Here is an 18,144-nt window from a genome sequence, read left to right on the forward strand (position 1 = left end):
AATTTTTTCACCTAGTAGGAGGTAAATTATAAGCAAAAGATTAAAGACTTGTAAATGCATTTTCAATAATTTAAATCCTTTACAATAGAAATTGTACGTGCTGCAGTACAAGTAAAATTTAAAACAACTCTTTATTTATTTAAAATAGTAATTAGAATATTTTAGTAATCTTCATATTTATTATACCATATCACACTATTTAACTAAATAAGAAATGATTATTAAATCATGGTGTACCATACCATTTTTCCAAACATGTTATCAATAAAAACCATACAATATCATACAGTACGATATGATATATTAATAAATCACGCTACACTCAATCCAAATAGGGTAAAGGAATTTAACTTGAAAATTATCTTATTTCATTAAATACTTTTCCTTGGCTTCCACAGACCACTGGATAGTATTCCACGTACAAAACCTTGACATGGTTTCAACGTCTATGGTCTGTGCCGCTCCAACCGACCTCTATATTCCAATCAAAGATACAAAATGATGGATGTGATAATAGGCCACAAAATTTTTCCACATTACTGTACCTGAAAGAAAGTCTCGAGTTAATCGGCCCCAGAATCTTCAGTTTCACCATCCACATACATTTCTACAGCTTCACTGCCCTGAATGTCCTCTGCTTCATCTCTTTTCCTCTGTTCTTTTTCTCTCTCAGCAGCTTGAGCTTTAGCAACTTCAAGTCTAGCACTGGCTGCTTCCCATGATACAAGCTTCTCCATAAAGGTTGATATGTAATCAGGCCTTCGATTCTATAAGAAAAGACAATAAGGTGGTTCTTAGAACTTAACTACATGCCAGTAGATTGAAAAAGACATGATGGAAAGTGAACTGTAACTCAAGTTTCATAATGGAATCACCTGAAAGTCAAGGTAGTAAGCATGCTGTTGAGACAAAGCAAGATTGAAAAACCAAATGAACGATCAGTTGATTCAAATTCTTCTCACCAAATCAGCAATATTAATTATTAAAAAAAAAAAAAAAAAAAAAAAGAGGAATACCTCCCAAACATCAATTGTAAGGAGTGGCTGCATGAAATCAGCAAAAAGGTCATATGTACTTAGCCAAAAAAATAACATAATATGTGATGCAGTACAAATGAAACATGAATGAAACAAATTGTAGCGAACCATATATACTCACTGAGTAATCCCAAACAAGCGGATTTACAGCATTGGAACTCTTCACCACAACCAGCTTTTTGTCCTCTTCTAATGGACGAGGATTTACTGCATTTTCAACATCAAGCCTGTTTGCTTTGTCTACAGGAAACAGAAAATGTTATATTTAGAGAGAAATAGTAAGCAATGTCTTTCTTAAGTGAAGGGAAAGATCACCCACAAACAAGCCAAGCCCATCCAGAACCAAACTGTGTTGCTGCTGCCGACTTAAACTCTTCCACAAATTTTTCAAAGGAACCAAAGTCTCTTTCAATCAATTGCAGAAGCTCTCCTGATGGCTTTCCTCCGCCACCTGGCTTCATGCATCCCCAGAAGAACTCATGATTCCACGCCTGCATTTAGGTTAACAAATAAATAATATTCATATTCATAAAACTTAAAAAATGACATAAAGCAATACAATGCCATTGCCAAAAAGTGTGGGAGATGGTTATTTAAACAGTCCAGTGATGATTGTATAAATATCTGGCTAATTATGAAATTATCGCTCATTAATTTTTGGTTATTAGAAACATCCATCATATTGTTAGTCAAATTATCAAATTGGATTATAACACAAGTTACAAATAGTGAATATAGTCAAATTACAAAATCAAGACAAGTCAACATCGGTTAGTGGTCTTGGATGTTAAATTTAGAAACAATTCAAGTAAGGTCAGAAGAAATAGTGTAACTCGAACAAAATGGTGGGAGTTCAAAGGAATAAAACAAGTGAAGTTAAAAAATGAGCTTCTCGAGCCCGAAGCATAGAAGCTGGATATGGAGGCCAATGATATGTGAATACAGATGGCATCAAAGATTAGAGAAGTAGTTAGAAAAGTACTTGGAGAGTTTAAAGGACATGGACCACCCTCAAAAGAGAGATGGTGGTGGAACAATGAAGTACAAAAGGCAGTGAAGAGAAAAAGGGATTAGTATAAGAAATTACCTAAATGTGATAATAATGAGGCATATAAACAGTACAAGATAGCAAAGAAAGAGGCAAAAAAGACAGTTAGTCAAGCAAGAGCACAAAACTTTGAAAAGTTATATGAGAAATTTGAAACTAAAAAAGGGGAAAAAGATATTTATAGATTAGCAAGGAGGAGAGAAAGGAAATGTCAAGATATCAATCAAGTTAAGTGCATTAAGGATAAAGAAAGAAAAGTGTTGGTGAAAGATGAGGTCATTAAAAAAAGATGGAGAAATTATTTTAATTATCTCTTTAATAATAGTCAAAATGGTAATAGCGAGAATATAGACTATAGAATAATAGAAGAGAATGTGAATTATACTAGAAGGATTAGATCTTTAGAAGTAAAGGAAGCACTTAAGAGATGAAAGTAGGTAAAGCCTGTGGACTCGATGGAGTACCAATCGAAAGAAGTGTGGAAGTGTTTGGAAGATATGAGAGTGACATGGTTAACTAAATTATTTAATAAGATTCTAAACTAAAAATAAATGCGTGATGAATGGAGGAGGAGTATTTTAGTACCTATTTTTAAAAATAAGGGAGATATACAGAGTTGCTCAAACTATAGGGGAATTAAACTCAAAAGCCATACTATGGAGTTGTGGGAGGGAGTTGTGGAGTATCGACTACGTCATGATACTTCTATCTCTCTCAATCAATTTGGCTTCATGCCCGATCGTTCACCTATAGAAGCGATCTTTCTCATTAGAAACTTGATGGAGAAATATAGAGATGTGAAGAAAGATCTACACATGGTTTTTATTGATTTGGAGAATGCTTATGATAGTGTTCCAAGAGATATCTTATGGAATGTGTTAGAATAAAAGAGGGTATCTATTAGGTACATACAAGTGTTGAAAGATATGTATGAAGAAGCAACTACTATTGTACGCACAGTGGGAGGAGACACAAGAGATTTCCTGATCTCAATTAGATTACACCAAGGATCAGCTATAAGCCCTTACCTTTTTACAATAGTTTTAGATGAATTGACGAAACATATACAAGAGAGTATTCTTTGGTACATGATGTTTGCGGATGATATTGTTCTGATAGATGAGACGGGAGAAGGAGTCAATAGAAAGCTAGAGCTTTGGAGAAGTACTCTAGAGTCAAAGGGCTTTAAGTCAGTGAAAGCCAAACTGATGATAGGGAAGGAGTTAGGTTGGATGGAGTGGTACTGTCCCAAAGCAATTACTTTAAATATCTCGGCTAAGTCCTTCAAGTAGATGGGGGATGTGAGGAGGATGTTAGTCATATGATTAAAGCCAGATGGTTGAAGTAGAGACGTGCCACGAGAGTTTTATGTGATCGCAAGATTCTCAATAAGTTGAAAAGAAAATTTTACTATACAACCATACGACCGGCTATGTTATATGGTAGTGAGTGTTGGGCACTGAAGGAGTCGTATGCGTCTAAGATAAGAGTTGCAGAGATGAGAATATTAAGGTGGATGAGTGGCCCTACTAGACTAGATAAAGTCCGTAATGAGAATATTAAAGTAAAGATAGGAGTAGTGCTAATTGAGAATAAGTTGAGAGAAAAGAGATTGAGGTGGTTTGATCATGTGAAGCGTAGATATACGGAGACTCCCGTTAGACAAGTACAGAACATTAGGTTAAAGTATAGAAAAAAAAAAAAAAAAAAAAAGAAGACCAAAATTGACTTTGAAGAGAGTAGTACAACATGACCTAGAAATATTATTTAACCCAAAATCGTGTAGAGTAGACAAAGCGAATTCATATAGAGTTGAGTTGATAAAAATGTGAACTTGAACCCCTAGCATACCTGCGCAGCATTGTTAAAAGCTGGAAGCATATCACCCTTGTTGTAAGTAACAATTACCACATCTTCCAACGGCATGCTATCTAGTTCGGTTCCTACAATTTGCTTGTTTAAGTTATCAACATAAGCCCTGTGATGCTTTCCCCAGTGATACTCCAGGGTATCCTTGCTCATATGTGGCTCCAATGCGTTCTGCGTCATAAGTATCAAAAATAAAAATGTAAAAATGTTATATCAGTCCTCTTTAGCACTAATTTCAGTAAGCACAGCAATTTTAATACAAGTATGTGTTGTATTCTGTAAAATTTTCAAATCTCACCAGAGGATATGGAGGCGGCTTGAGCTCAAATTTTGCTGTAATTATGGCAGGACCTGGCTTTCTAGTGCACTGCTGCTGAAGCATGAAACATCATCATGAAAGGAGATTCCAACTCAAAATCTCAAGCAAATAGGTAGAGCAAACCACACTTTTTAAAAACCAATGCTGCATCCCTGCTCTTTCCAATCTAGGACTGCCCATTCCTTTTGCAGCTTTTTTCCCCTTCTCCAAAAAGAGCAAAAAAAAAAAAACACAAATGGTTTTTTCGCCACCTAAGTGGTCGACTGAACCAGTGGAGCCATTTATTCTAAAATCAAGTTAAACAGCTCGCAAACACTGCTAAATTTTGAAAAAACATTTAAATTTCATCAAATCGTCATCGATGCACTAACCCTTTTCCTAATTTGTTTTTCCAATGCAGCATTCTGACAACTTTTTCACAAGCATTTCATCAAACATCATCGGTACATATTTGCAAAGCCAAGTGCCAAACAACAAGAAGTAAAAACGAAGAGTGGTTATCGTCCACGAGAGAAATTAAATAGCAACCATCTGTTTCAGTCTGCTTAGACAAAAAGCAGATAAGATAGGAAACTAAAATTTAGATTATCGCATAAGCAACGATGCAATGCAGGTCAACTGGGCCAAAGATTTGAAATTTTGCTCGGTTAAGAAAAAAAAAAAGTTAGTCTCAAATTATACCATTTTCTCCCCTCTCAAGCTGCAAATCAGAACATATATATAGCATTAACGGGCTAACCAAACCTTCTTTGTCCATTGTAATCCACGAGTTGCTCGATTCAGTCCTCCTGCAGTGCAACAAAAATTGCAAAACTCTTTGAGATATGAGGGAAGCAGAAAAAAAAAGGGTAAAACGAAGGCAAACGGAAATGGTTGCACATCAATGACTGACCTTGGCGGTGAAATAGTGCGCAGTTTAGCGAGGCGGCTGTAGCAGCTGCTGGTACCATTGCTCTACTCTTTCTGTCTCTCTCCCCTCAAAAGTCAGAAAATTTTTAGGAGAGGCTGTTCCTGCAGCCTGTAATTATGAAGCTTTACAAGAAATGATAGGAAGACTTGGACACCCTTGATATTGCCACATCAGCAACCAGTTCTTAGATCTGTGCGCTTGACTGCAGCACGTGACGTTAGATAAGAACAGTAGTAAAACAGTGCTATTAAGTACCAACTATCAAGTACTAACCACTACTACTTCCCCAGGCTTAGTAGTTAGCAGTACAGATGTATAGTACACCTATCGATCTCACTGGTGAAATGGCCAATAAGGTGACACGTAGGATTCAATCAGGTGTGATCTTGTCACATTGGCGAATGGCAACGGCCCTCGTGCTTAGTAGAATTCTCTTCGGGTTTCTTACCGTGTAATGAAAATAGAAATATATATAAAAAAAAAAGTGTATTTAAAGTTAATTATTAAAATAAAGTGAATTATATTATGAGAAAAAAAATGAGATATTAATTATAATAGAATATTAAGTTTTGTGTCTAAATTTTAAAAATAAAAAAAATTAGACGTTATTTATAGTTGTGTTCGCATTTTATTTTAATTTTTTTAATATTTTATTTTATATTTTAAATAAAATATAAATATTATTTTAATAATTAATATTATATATTGTAATATTTTAATTATAAAAAAGTTATTTTTTAATTTAAAAGTAAATTAAATTTTAAATAAATAAAAAATTAAAATAAAAATATTATTATAATAAAATAATTAAAAATTAAAATAAATAATCTTGGTGTTATTTATAATAGCATTTAAATTTTATTTTTAATTATTTGATTTTATATTTTTTAATAAAATATAAATATTATTTTAATAATTAATATTATAATAATTAATATTGTGTATTATAATTTTTTATTATAAAAATTAATTTTCAATTTAAAATTAAATTAAATTTTAATTAAATAAAAATTTTAATTTTTATAATTTTTTATTTATAAATTTTTTATTTTTAATAATAAACATTTTTTATTTAATTAAAATTTAATTTTTAATTAAAAAATAATTTTTATAATAAAAAAATATAATATACAATTTTAATTATTATACTGTTATTTATTAAAATGATATTTATATTTTGTTTAAAATATAAAATAAAATAATTAAAAAATTAAAAATAAAATCTAGTCCAGATTTTCCATTTTAATTTTTTTATTATAATAATATTTTATATTTTAATTTTTTTATTTAATTAAAATTTAATTTAATTTTAAATTAAAAAATAAATTTTTTAATAAAAATATTATAATATACAATATTAATTATTATAATATTATTTATTAAAATAATATTTATATTTTATTTTCATTTAATTTTTTTAATTATTTTATTATAATAATATTATATATTTTAATTTTTTATTTAATTTAATTTTAAATTAAAAATAATTTTTTATAATAAAAATATTATAATATATAATATTAATTATTATAATATTATTTATTAAAATAATATTTATATTTTATTTAAAATATAAAATAAAATATTAAAAAAAATTAAAACAAAAGCTGAACGCTACTATTTTTAAAATTTAGAAGCGATTTATAATAGCGTTCAGAGCTTAAAATGATATTATAATTAGAGTCTCATCCTTTTTTTTTTCACATTAACATAATTCATCCTATTTTGATAATTAATTTCAAACCAATCATTTTTTGATAAATTTTTATTTTCATTGCACTCCTTTAGTAAAAAACCCAATTCTCTTCATAGAATTGACAAAATACGACATCAGTGCCTTACGAATTAAAAATGCCCTTTATGCCACTTGTTAATCATTGAATCAAAATCATTAGAAGCTTCAAAGGGTTTCTGCCAGAATTTTGTTCTTGAAGATGATTCAAATGTTCAATTAATCTCAGCATTTCTCCTTCATGAAATATGATCTCGGATTTTTTTTTTTTTTTTACACAAACTGTATGATGAGATTGAGACTATACAAAGACAAGAATTTCCCATATGACCCCTAATTGATTGCATGTAATGTGACACCAGAGAGGTTAAATGATTTTACAAGTGGCAGACATGACAGTAGGGGAATTGAAGAGATAACCTGTTTGAATAGTGCCTCAAGATCACTCATGGTGATGGCATTAGAACTCTCAGTAGCAACAACAGCAGTGACAGAGGAAGATCCAAGCTTTGAGACATTCTTGAATTTAGAATGCCCTCTTTTTGGTCTTGGAGGGCGTGTGGGACAATGTTCAAGAATATAACCGTAACCATGACAATATTTGCATTCTATAGTAGGACAATAAGCAAAAGCATGACCAATTTGATTACATTTCTTACAGAGTTGATTGCAAGATCTCTGATATGAGGATCGAGTAGTTGCAAGAGCTGTTTCAAATTGAGGAGTTTTATCCAAACTGAGACGAGTCTCTTCAAAAATAATCTCTTGAATAGCAGTATCCAATGATGGGAGTGGATTTTGATGTAGCAGGGACGCTCGAACAACCTCATATTCTGGTCGAAGAGCCATTAAAACTTGAATGAGATGAAGATGATCTTCACTGATTTTGGCCTGAGATATTTGATTCCAAATGGGTTAGACCTGGGCAAGAAAATCATTCACAGATTGACCTGCTTCTTGTTTCAGATTATGAAGAGTAGTCCACAACTGATAATAGTTGACAAGTCCAATGGTCTGATATTGATTAGCCCAAAAATCTCAGGTTTCTTTTACAGAGTCATAATCAGCAAATTAGATGTGAATGGACGGGACAGAGGTATTGCGAAACCATGTGATGATCTGATGATTTTTATTATCCCAATCCTCAAGACGGTTAACAAATTTTGCATCAGTTTCATCGTTTTCTTTGATATCTCTAGTAACAATACGCTAAAGCTTGCGATCTATCAAATAAACTTTTTATTCCTTGAATTCAAAGATTATAGTTGGAACAAGTCAGAAACGTTGCAATAGGTTTTGAAATATCAAATTTGTCTATTGGTTTTTTGGTCTGTAGCAAAGTGTAGATTGATAACAAGATGAGGAGAAAAAGTGGTATAATAACAGGAATGAAAGAATGAACCAAAACAGGTTGTAGAGAGAGAAGAGAGACCCCATAAACTAGGAATAAAAGCCTTAAGGCTCTGATACTATATTAGCAGAAAGAATACAAGTGATGATGAAAAAGATTGTACGTATATATGCTGTCTTATTTATAGAGATACTACATCTATTTATACATGAGAATATAAGCTAATTTTGACAAGAATAATAATTACTGTAATTGTGCTAAACTAATCTTCTATAATTATACTAATTGTTATAATTATACTAAAAAAATCTCCTATAATAATATAAAGACAAATTTTCCTATAATCATGCTAGCAATTATAACAATATCTTACATTTGTAACTTCATTAGACAGTACAGAAACGCAGCATTTGATTTCTTCAATTCCAAAGCTGCAGACTTAATTTTGCAGCCAAAAATTTTTACCTTTAACATCGCCATAATTTGCAACTAAGCCAATCATTTAACAAATTTTAATGGATCCTATTGTTTTACTCTTCTAGTTCATCCCTCTGAAACCTAAAGTGCAGATGGTTACTGTAATTTCTCCATCCCAAACAGCTTAAACCACGTAAGCACTGTTTAATTTCATCAAATGGATAATTAATCACCAACCAGTGCCGCTTTTTAATAACCTGCGAAGATAGCTAACTCCTGATAATGAAGTTTCCACTTTCCAATACAATAACAATACAGTTCCGCATTGCTCAGCAAGCATAAAACCACACAGGTACAGAATTTAAGCACACAAATCCTGATGAGGTTGTAAACATAAACGTGTATGGGGAAAAATGCATGTGGGTATTGAAAATTCACCTTCTTCAAGAGCTTTTCAGCATCATCCTTAGACATGGGATTCTGCAGAGGAGAATACAGGGGTGCACTCTTGCTGGGAAGAGAGACAGCAGAGATATTGGGAACAAGAATCTTATGTCCAGTATCAACATTGCCTACCACTTTCTCCGCACATCCACTCTCTAATCTCTGCAGGGAATGGGTCTCTGGCACCAAAATCACCCACCAAGTCCCCTCCCGTAGCACAAGTTTTCACTGTAGCCACTGTATTCCGAGTCAAAACGGAGAAACCAAAGCGGTAATAGCGTGGCAGAGACAGTTTAGGAAGAAGGGGAAAATAGAATGAGAGATAGGCGGTAGCCATTCGACGGAGAGAGTGGTTGCTCTGTGGCTCTGTGCGATTGCGACTTCTGGTGGTGAAGTGCTGGCAGATTGACAGGAACTTAGACCAAAGGAGGCACGTCCCGTTGTGGCCTTGTGGGCTTATCTGGTGGCCAGCAACTTTATGTGGGGGAAAGGTGGACCCGGCTGAGAAGAGACTACTATTAGCCATATGGGAAATTCTAGCCGTCATTTTAGACATTATTTTCACCATCTGTCGATTCTCAATTTTCAGTTATGCGACTTTTTAGTTTTTTTTTTTTTTTTCGAGTTTTTTTTCATGGGAATTGTTACAATAGACAAAGAAGTGAATGTATGACGTATTGGAATTTGGAGTTAGTTAAATGTAAATTGGTCTCAACATTCAATTTTGCAAATGTATTACACAATTATTTTATGGATTTTCCTTTTATTCAATTCCTTTCCCTTGGTAGGTGGGAACAGATGGTTCTCTGATTTCATAAGCAAGTATGATTAATTTTTTGACTTTAGTCGTCTTTGGCTATATTTAGTTTGAACATTGTGAAAGGATGGGAAAAATCATTGCCTTTAGGCAATCAATGACCTATCTGCAATAAATCACGGCTTCATATCAAGTTACAGCAAGAACAAAGTTCTTTTTCATTTCTGAACAGTAGCTAGTTCATGACTTTGCATAAGATGTATCAGTAAAACAAGATGATAAAATCACCCTGCATTGAAACAAAATAAACAAGAACGATAGTCATGATAATCACCGCAGAGAGAATAAGACCAACATAGTGCAAGTTGAACTAAATGCCCAATTTTGGGGCCTTCAAATGAAATTAAGCATTTGCAGTTCAAAAAAAAAAAATAGTAATCGATGAAATCCGTTCTTGCTCAACTGTACACAGGGACATCCTCAATCTGTTCGGAAGGTAGAAAGCAGAGCAATGTCTTTAGTTGTCACAAAGAAAAAGGTTTTGAATAGACATCGAATGTTTCGTTGGCTGTTAACTGTGGTTCCTGCAGCAAAGTTTGAACATTGAACTCAGCATAGCCCAAATTTGTGCTCAGGAGGCAAAGAAAAATGATAAAAGCATACCATATCATACTGCATATGCACATTCAAAAAAGTATGATAGTGTACTAAAATCAGCTGTATTGTATAATATGAATGTGCCTTTGCATCTTTAGGTCAGTAGACTCCAAAATGACAAATTATAGATTTTGCTATGAGGAGGGGCATAAGGAGAAGCATATAATATTACTATGGTAATGCATAACTAATCCATACAGCAAATTGAACCTGCCAAAAGACATGATATGAAAGTGTCTCTATGAAGTACTCCTCAATTTTCTTGGGTTTTATTTATTTATTATTTATTTATTGCCGAATTATTATTGCCATGGCTTTAGCAGTAGTGATTGGCAAGTAGAACAAACAGCAACATAAGATAGTACTTATAGACATACCTGTCTAAATCCGGAACTGAGACTCCCTCCTGTTAAGAGCATTGTGAGAAGAGATGTCACAATGCCACCATCAAGCCCGTTGTCTGTATTTCGAATGGTAGAGCGCATTGCATTTAACATGTTCCCATATGTAGTTCCATGTCCACGCTCAATAGCTTGGATGAAAGAGTAAGTCATTGCACCTGTTGAAGTAACTTTCGAGAGAGCCTGACCATAAAGCAATGGAATGAAAATTTATAACCCATCATAAACAGGAAAAAGAAGTGTTTTAATTTGTTATGCATATATGCCTAGATTTTTTTTTACCGAAGTGTCAGCAGAGGTTTCATTATCGTCACAGCCACTAAAGGAGATAGCTTCCCCACCATTTGTTCCTTTCCATACTCCTGATCGAGGGCGATGATCCTCCCAGAAATACCTCCCATTCCTTAATCCACAATGTGAGCATGTATAAGCAAGGAAAACATAAAATGGACAGCAGGCAAGAAAATGAAATTAAGTCTCCATATAAAGCTAGTATCTATCAGCAAAAGCTATGAAAATGGAAATTTCCATTATAAGGTATAATGCGGAGTTTTTTTAATGGATTTAGAGAAAATAACAAACGAAAGAAAATTAGGACTAACCTGTCCATTCTGCAGAGAAATGGTAAATCCAACACAGTGCCACTATGGCAAGCATCGATAATTGCATGAAGCTTAACCCCACGAGGAAGAGGTCTGACAATTGTGGCATTGATCTCATCATCCACAATCATTCCCTGAGTTTCAAAATCAGTTGGACAAAGTGTTTCATCATATCCATCCACCTCATCCCCCGAGTAATTCCTCTGCTGTGAACCGTGGCCAGAAAAGTGAAACACCAGTGAATCTCCAGGCTTACAACCTTGCACCAACCAGTACAATGCCATTCTCATGTTGTGCTTGGTTGGGCGCCTATAAGGATCGGTTTCTTCTTCTGCAAATTGGCAAACCGCCAACATGAATAGTATGGTCTATGGAAAATATTGGAAGCATTAAAAGAGAGCAAGATACAAGAAAAATCCCAATAGAAGCCCATGAATACAAGCATAATCATATGCTCTCAAACCTTAATCCAATATTAGACTTGCTTGTCCCAGACCCTGAAATGGCTAGCTTTTATATATTTATTGGAGAGAATTCATCAGAATATACTAAAATTAGATTGAGAAAGAAAAAAAGTTCCAAAATTCAAGAACTACAAATTGAAAAGGAGTCGACGGATCAACCAAGAAACTGTAACCAACAATAATACATATGTCTATTAAAAATACCACCAACAATTGAAATCAAGCTATCTGGCAATCTAAATTCAGACAAAAGGAAAAGACAATTAATTGAACTTAACAAAGATAGAAGTAAAGAATTGAAAAGGAAGTACCGGTGAGCATAACAATGGAGGATTCCGGGAATTTGAATCTGTTAACCAACAAGTACTTCATGCACTTAGCGTCATTAACGCACCCCATGAGCTCATTCCTGGTGTTCTTATAAGAGACCCCGCATATCACCGCACGCTTGTTGCCGTGGGGAGAAGGAGGAGGACCCGACGGCTCGTGGTTGTACGGAGACGGAGCAACCACTGAAGGGGGAGGCGGGGACGGGTAGTTGTGGTGGGCAGACGAAGAGTAAGGTGGGGGTGGTGGAACAGAGCGAGGATCCGCGATGAGAGTGATGGCGTGGCAGATGGCACAGCGAATGGATTTAGCGCCCGGCGGGAGCTGCAACGGCGTGCGGCAGTTTGAACAGTCCACCAGCATATGCATAGCGACGCAGAGAGATGGAGAGATAGAGAGAGAGAATCTAAGGAGCAGTAACAGTAGATGTTGAATATGATGAAAAGTGAAAGCTTTGAGATAGAGAGAGGTAAAACAAAGAGAATTGGGTGAGGTTGGTGAGGAAGGAATGCTGAGTGGAGAATAAGAAATCAGAAAATTGCAGGAGAGAAAATGAGGAAGAGAGAGGAGAGAGGAGGGAGGACAGAAAATGGAGAGAAACAGAGGAAGGCCAAGGACTTTTGACTTGCATGTGGGATTCAATTTTTACAGGCCATTATACATACTATTGGCCGGAAAACAATCAAGAAATCAAGAACTGACAAATTAGTAAAGGAACATTGCCGCGTCTTTCACCTTCAACAGTTCACAGGACCCAACTGCATTATTGCAGAATCCCTATTAAAAAATTAAAAAAAAAAAACAATTGGCACATTGCTTGTAAATAATAAAATATAATATTCCCAATTCTAAGTTTCGAAATTTCGAATCTTTTTTAAGGTTCTTTACATTTACTCAAGATTTACATGTCAAAACTCATTCAATAAACGTCACTCACCATCTATTTCTGTATTTTTTTTATAAAATTTTTATTTATTTCATCATATCTTATATAATTAGTTTTAAATTTCGATTTTTAATGATCAATTAAAGTCTCTATATTTCTCTTGGTCAATTTTGTATAAAAAAATTATTTAATTTAATTAAATAATAAAAAATTATTTTTTATTTTATTTTATTTATGGCGTGAGAATCGAATGAGTCAAATATTTAAATTATTTAGAATTAATAAAATAAGAAAGTGGGGTTGCTGGGAATTGGCATCATATCGTGGTTGATGGCTACGCGTGTATGAACTTTTCTTCTGGTAATAAATGAAGGAAAGAAAAAGCTTTCTAAAGATATAATGCATATTTAAAGTATAAAATTTTATATTATTTTATTTTTTATTTTTAAAAAATAATTATTATTATTTTAAATTATACTTATATTAAAATAATTAACTAATAAGTGAAAAATATACTTCTGACAACAACGATTTAACATGGTTCATTGTATAATATGCAACGGATAAAAGTGAAAATGAGGGACGCCTGGATTAGACAAAAATATCTATCATTATTTATTAATATTATAATAAAAAAATAAAAATTTAATTAATTATTAAAAATTAATTTATTTAAATTTTTATTATTTAAATTAATTTTATAATTTATATAAATTTAAAATTTTAATTTTATTTATACTTAAATTTTATTTATACTTAAATTTTATTTAATTAAAATTTTTATTGTAATTCATAATAAAGTTTTATAAAAAAATAACTAAAATAAGAAATTTAATTTCTTTTAAGTCGTTACTTCCATTAAAAAAAACAGTTCGTTTTGTATAAAAAAATCATTTTTAAAAAATAATTGATGAATTTTTTATAAAAATTTAACTAAAAAATGGAATTTACTTTTTTTTTTTAACTTGTTATGTTTTAAAAAGAATAGATGAATATTGAATTTTAAAATAATTTTAGTTTTTACTTTTTATAGTTAATTTTTAATTAATTATTAAAATTTATTGATTTATTTTAGTATATAAAGATATAAATGATAAGAAAATATATATCCTAATCAAAATACTTTATTAACCTTTAAAAGTCACGAGGAATAGTATTTTATGAACTAATCTCTTAACAACTATTAATAATATTAGTCGTTAGCTATTATATATTAATTATTAGTGATTAATTATTTATATAATAATTTAAAGTAGAAATGTTAAATAAAAATAATTATTGGATTAACTGTTAAATATAAACATAGTAATATTATTATTGACTCTGATTAAAAAATTTTTTTAATCTCTAAAAATTAAAAGGGTCACATAATATAAATAAGAGAAGTATTATTTTAATTGATTCAAAACACTAAAAATTATTATAAAAATTGTTACCTAATAAGATCATCTGTTAACATTATACCATTGATCATTATAATTAAGAGAAATAATGTTTTGATTAAATCAAAACATTAAACATTAATTTAAAAATTATTATAAAATAGAGTTTTATAAAAAAATAAAAAGATAAATTAAATAATTTATGACCATTAACCACCACTTTTTATATGACCTCAAACTTTAAATGAACATTTGGTTTATTGAGATTTTTTTTTTAATTAAAATATTATGTTGACAGAGATAATGACATTCCTTATCGCTAAGGTATAAATAAATTTATAAACACCTACCTAAACTCAATATTGTATAATTTTCCACCACATGTAATAAAAATTATAGCTTCAACTTAACAGACAATGATTTTAATAACACATTTCTCCTTATCAATATCATTTAAAAAAAAAATTACAAATATATGCACAGTAGAACTGTTTATAGATTACATTTCAGAGTTTAAATCAAAATTAATTTTCTATTTTCATCTCTATTTAATTTCCTCCACCAACTTTTACTTATACGGGAAATTATAGCATAATTATACATAATGGGAAAGGAGCCCGCAAAGCCCATTGGTTCTCAGCCTAAAAGTCAGGGCCCCAAAGTAATTAACGATCCTATCTTTAACTCAATTAGAACAATCCGCAAGCCCATAGCGTTATTACGTTGAAAAATTAATATTTCGAATAATTCAATAATTCAACAAAAAAATAATTGAATAATATTTCGAATCATCTCCTTCAAATTCAGTCATAATCCAAATAATTAAAAAATTAATTTAAAATTTTCAAATAATTAAATTCATTAAATTATCGTGGTGGTGTTATATATATATAGAGAAGGCAAATAACTCTAAAAAATCTCCACAATATCCGATTTCCTACTATAGCTGACCGGCAGTGGTCAACCAATACATTTCTTGTACCCAAAATTCCACGATTCATCTCTGAGTCCAAATTAAACTACTTCTGCAGTCGTCTATGAGTCCGTCGATTCATCTCTTTTCTAGAACTTAGAGGAACTATATATGGATTTTTCCAAGACATGCACAGCTGCAGCAGCTACACGTTGCTGTTATTTTGGGTCTTTTGTTCATTGGCTTTGTCTATGTGTTCTTAGCTGCCACTTATTTTACATTTATTTAGGGTATTTATTTAGAAATTTTTGTGTGTATATCTGTTCTTATCTTTTGTTGTATAATTCTAATATAATTTTGGTAGTTTAGCTTGATTAGGAACCTATTTGTTAGCTGTAATTTTTTATATATATCTTTGATTTTTGGGGCAATAAACATTAGAATTCTTATTCCAAAATTTTTTAGTTCTTTTACATGGTATCAAAGCCATGGCTTATGAAAAGAAAAATGAAAGTTCTGGATCAGAGAAGAAAACTTCTGGTTCTTAAACACTGAATTCGAATGACAACTCAGGTAACTTGATTACCCAAGTTCAGTTGAAGGGCGAGAATTACGAAGAATGGGCGCGAGCTATGCGGACTGCATTGCGGGCCAAAAAGAAATATGGTTTTATTGATGGATCTGTTAAACAACTAGCAGATGACTCACAGGAACTCGAAGATTGATGGACGGTTAACTCTATGCTGGTTTCTTGGGTGTTTAACACCATTGAACCGACGCTTCGCTCGACCATCTCTCACATGGAGAACTTAAAGGATCTGTGGGAGGATATTAAACAGATGTTTTCGATTGGGAATGGTCCACGAATACAGCAACTAAGATCGGATCTGGCGAATTATAGGCAGGAAGGTCAACCGATCTTGTCCTATTTCGGAAGACTCAAAACGTTATGGGATGAAATAAACAATTATGATCGGATACCAGTGTGTATCTGTGCAGGCTGCAGATGCAATCTTACCATTGAATTGGAAAGAAAGCGTGAATAATAGAGAGTTCATCAGTTTTTGATGGGCTTGGATGAAAAAGGATACGGAACAGTGCGCTCTAATATTTTGAGCACTGAACCCTTGCCCAATTTGAATCGTGCCTATGCTATGTTGTTTAGCAAGAGCGAGGAAGAAAGAGGAAATCCTATGAGTTTTGCAATTCGAGCAGGAAGTCGAAATTCAGGGGGGGATAAAGACAAATCCTCAATTTGTTCTAATTGCAACCGAGAGGGACATGATGCTGAAAGTTGTTTCTAGCTGATAGATTATCCAGAATGGTGGGGTAATAGACCACGTGAAACTTCTGCTGGACAAGGAGGTGGTCAAAAGCGTGGTAATGGAGCAGGACGTAACAAGGGAGGAGTTGCTGGTGCCAATGCCACACAAGCAACTGGAGTTGATGATGGGCATGGAATTGTGACAGATTCAGATCAAAAGGGTCTTAGTGGATTAAATGAAGAGCAGTGGGCTACTTTGCTGGGCATGTTGAATTCTTGTCAGAATGGTGGCAATGAGAGGCTGACAGGTACGCAGAAGATATTTCCTTGGATTATTGACACAGGAGCTTCCCATCATATGACAGGAACATTGGCATTTTTTAGTGAATTGCGTGACATTGTGCCATGCTCAGTCGGGTTAACTAATGGAGAAAAGACCTTGGCGGTGAAAGAAAGAACTGTGTTACTTGGAGGAGACTTGAAATTGCAACGAGTCCTTTATGTGCCAAATTTGAATTGCAATCTGATCTCTGTATCACAACTACTTAATGATTCAAATTTGGTTATTCAACTCACTAACAAAATTTGTGCTATACAGGATCTAAATTCGAGGAACCTGATTGAAGCGGGTGAGCAACGCAAGGGCTGTACTTTCTCAAGGGAGTGACATCGGTACATGCTTGCAAGGTAACTAATGTGGGGTCTTTTGAGCTTTGGCATAAGAGAATGGGTCATTCTTCTTATAAGATGGTAGAGTTAATTCCAGAAGCTAGTAGCATAGTTAGGAAAACTAATAAAACTTGTGAAGTTTATTTTAGAGCAAAGCAAACAAGAGAGATTTTCTTTTCTAGTGACAATAAAACTGATGGTTGTTTTGAATTGATACATTGTGATTTGTGGGGACCTTATAGAGTCCCAACTTCTTGTGGAGCAATTTACTTCTTAACAATTGTTGATGATTACTCTCGTGCTATTTGGATATATTTGCTGAATGGAAAATAAGAAGTAGCTTGTGTTCTTAAGAAATTTGTTATGATGGTTAAACGCCAATTTGAAAAAAATGTGAAAATTGTCAGAAGTGATAACGGAAGTGAATTTATGTGCTTGAAAGAATATTTTGATGAACAAGGGATGTTGCATCAGACTTCCTGTATAGGAACACCTCAACAAAATAGCCGAGTGAAAAGAAAACATCGCTATATTCTTAATGTGGCAAGAGCCTTGCGTTTCCAAGCAAATTTGCTCATAGAATTTTGGGGAGAATGTGTACTTGTAGCCGGGTATTTGATTAATAGGACTCCATCTATATTATTAAATGGTAAAACCCCATATGAGATGCTCTTTGGGAAAGTACCTTCTTACAA

The 18,144-nt window shown here is 32.8% G+C and overlaps 2 protein-coding genes and 1 pseudogene across 3 annotated transcripts; all 3 read right to left on the reverse strand.

Annotated features, from left to right (window-relative positions):
- Positions 1 to 345: 345 nt before the first annotated feature.
- Positions 346 to 5,351, reverse strand: LOC110655821 (superoxide dismutase [Fe], chloroplastic). 2 transcript variants are annotated; one of them, XM_021812278.2, is made up of 9 exons: positions 5,166 to 5,351; positions 5,018 to 5,061; positions 4,253 to 4,327; positions 3,937 to 4,125; positions 1,357 to 1,528; positions 1,159 to 1,277; positions 1,017 to 1,043; positions 876 to 899; positions 346 to 767 (listed from the first exon to the last, which is right to left on the reverse strand). In XM_021812278.2, the coding sequence occupies exons 1-9, from the start codon at positions 5,221 to 5,223 to the stop codon at positions 564 to 566; spliced, it is 912 nt and encodes a 303-aa protein (XP_021667970.2). In that variant the 5' UTR covers positions 5,224 to 5,351; the 3' UTR covers positions 346 to 563. The 2 variants fall into 2 exon arrangements, with proteins under 2 accessions (XP_021667970.2, XP_021667971.2); XM_021812279.2 differs by having other exon boundaries at positions 4,253 to 4,324; positions 5,166 to 5,348.
- A 3,233-nt stretch (positions 5,352 to 8,584) lies between these two features.
- Positions 8,585 to 9,934, reverse strand: LOC110655820 (uncharacterized; annotated as a pseudogene).
- A 144-nt stretch (positions 9,935 to 10,078) lies between these two features.
- On the reverse strand, positions 10,079 to 13,076 carry LOC110655818 (metacaspase-1). The gene is made up of 5 exons (XM_021812277.2): positions 12,320 to 13,076; positions 11,545 to 11,875; positions 11,225 to 11,345; positions 10,919 to 11,125; positions 10,079 to 10,468 (listed from the first exon to the last, which is right to left on the reverse strand). Exons 1-5 carry the CDS (start codon positions 12,702 to 12,704, stop codon positions 10,409 to 10,411), a joined length of 1,104 nt encoding a protein of 367 aa, XP_021667969.2. The 5' UTR covers positions 12,705 to 13,076; the 3' UTR covers positions 10,079 to 10,408.
- Between the last annotated feature and the right edge of the window lie 5,068 nt (positions 13,077 to 18,144).

Source organism: Hevea brasiliensis, chromosome 13 (genome assembly GCF_030052815.1).
Source record: "Hevea brasiliensis isolate MT/VB/25A 57/8 chromosome 13, ASM3005281v1, whole genome shotgun sequence".
Classification (NCBI taxonomy): domain Eukaryota; kingdom Viridiplantae; phylum Streptophyta; class Magnoliopsida; order Malpighiales; family Euphorbiaceae; genus Hevea; species Hevea brasiliensis.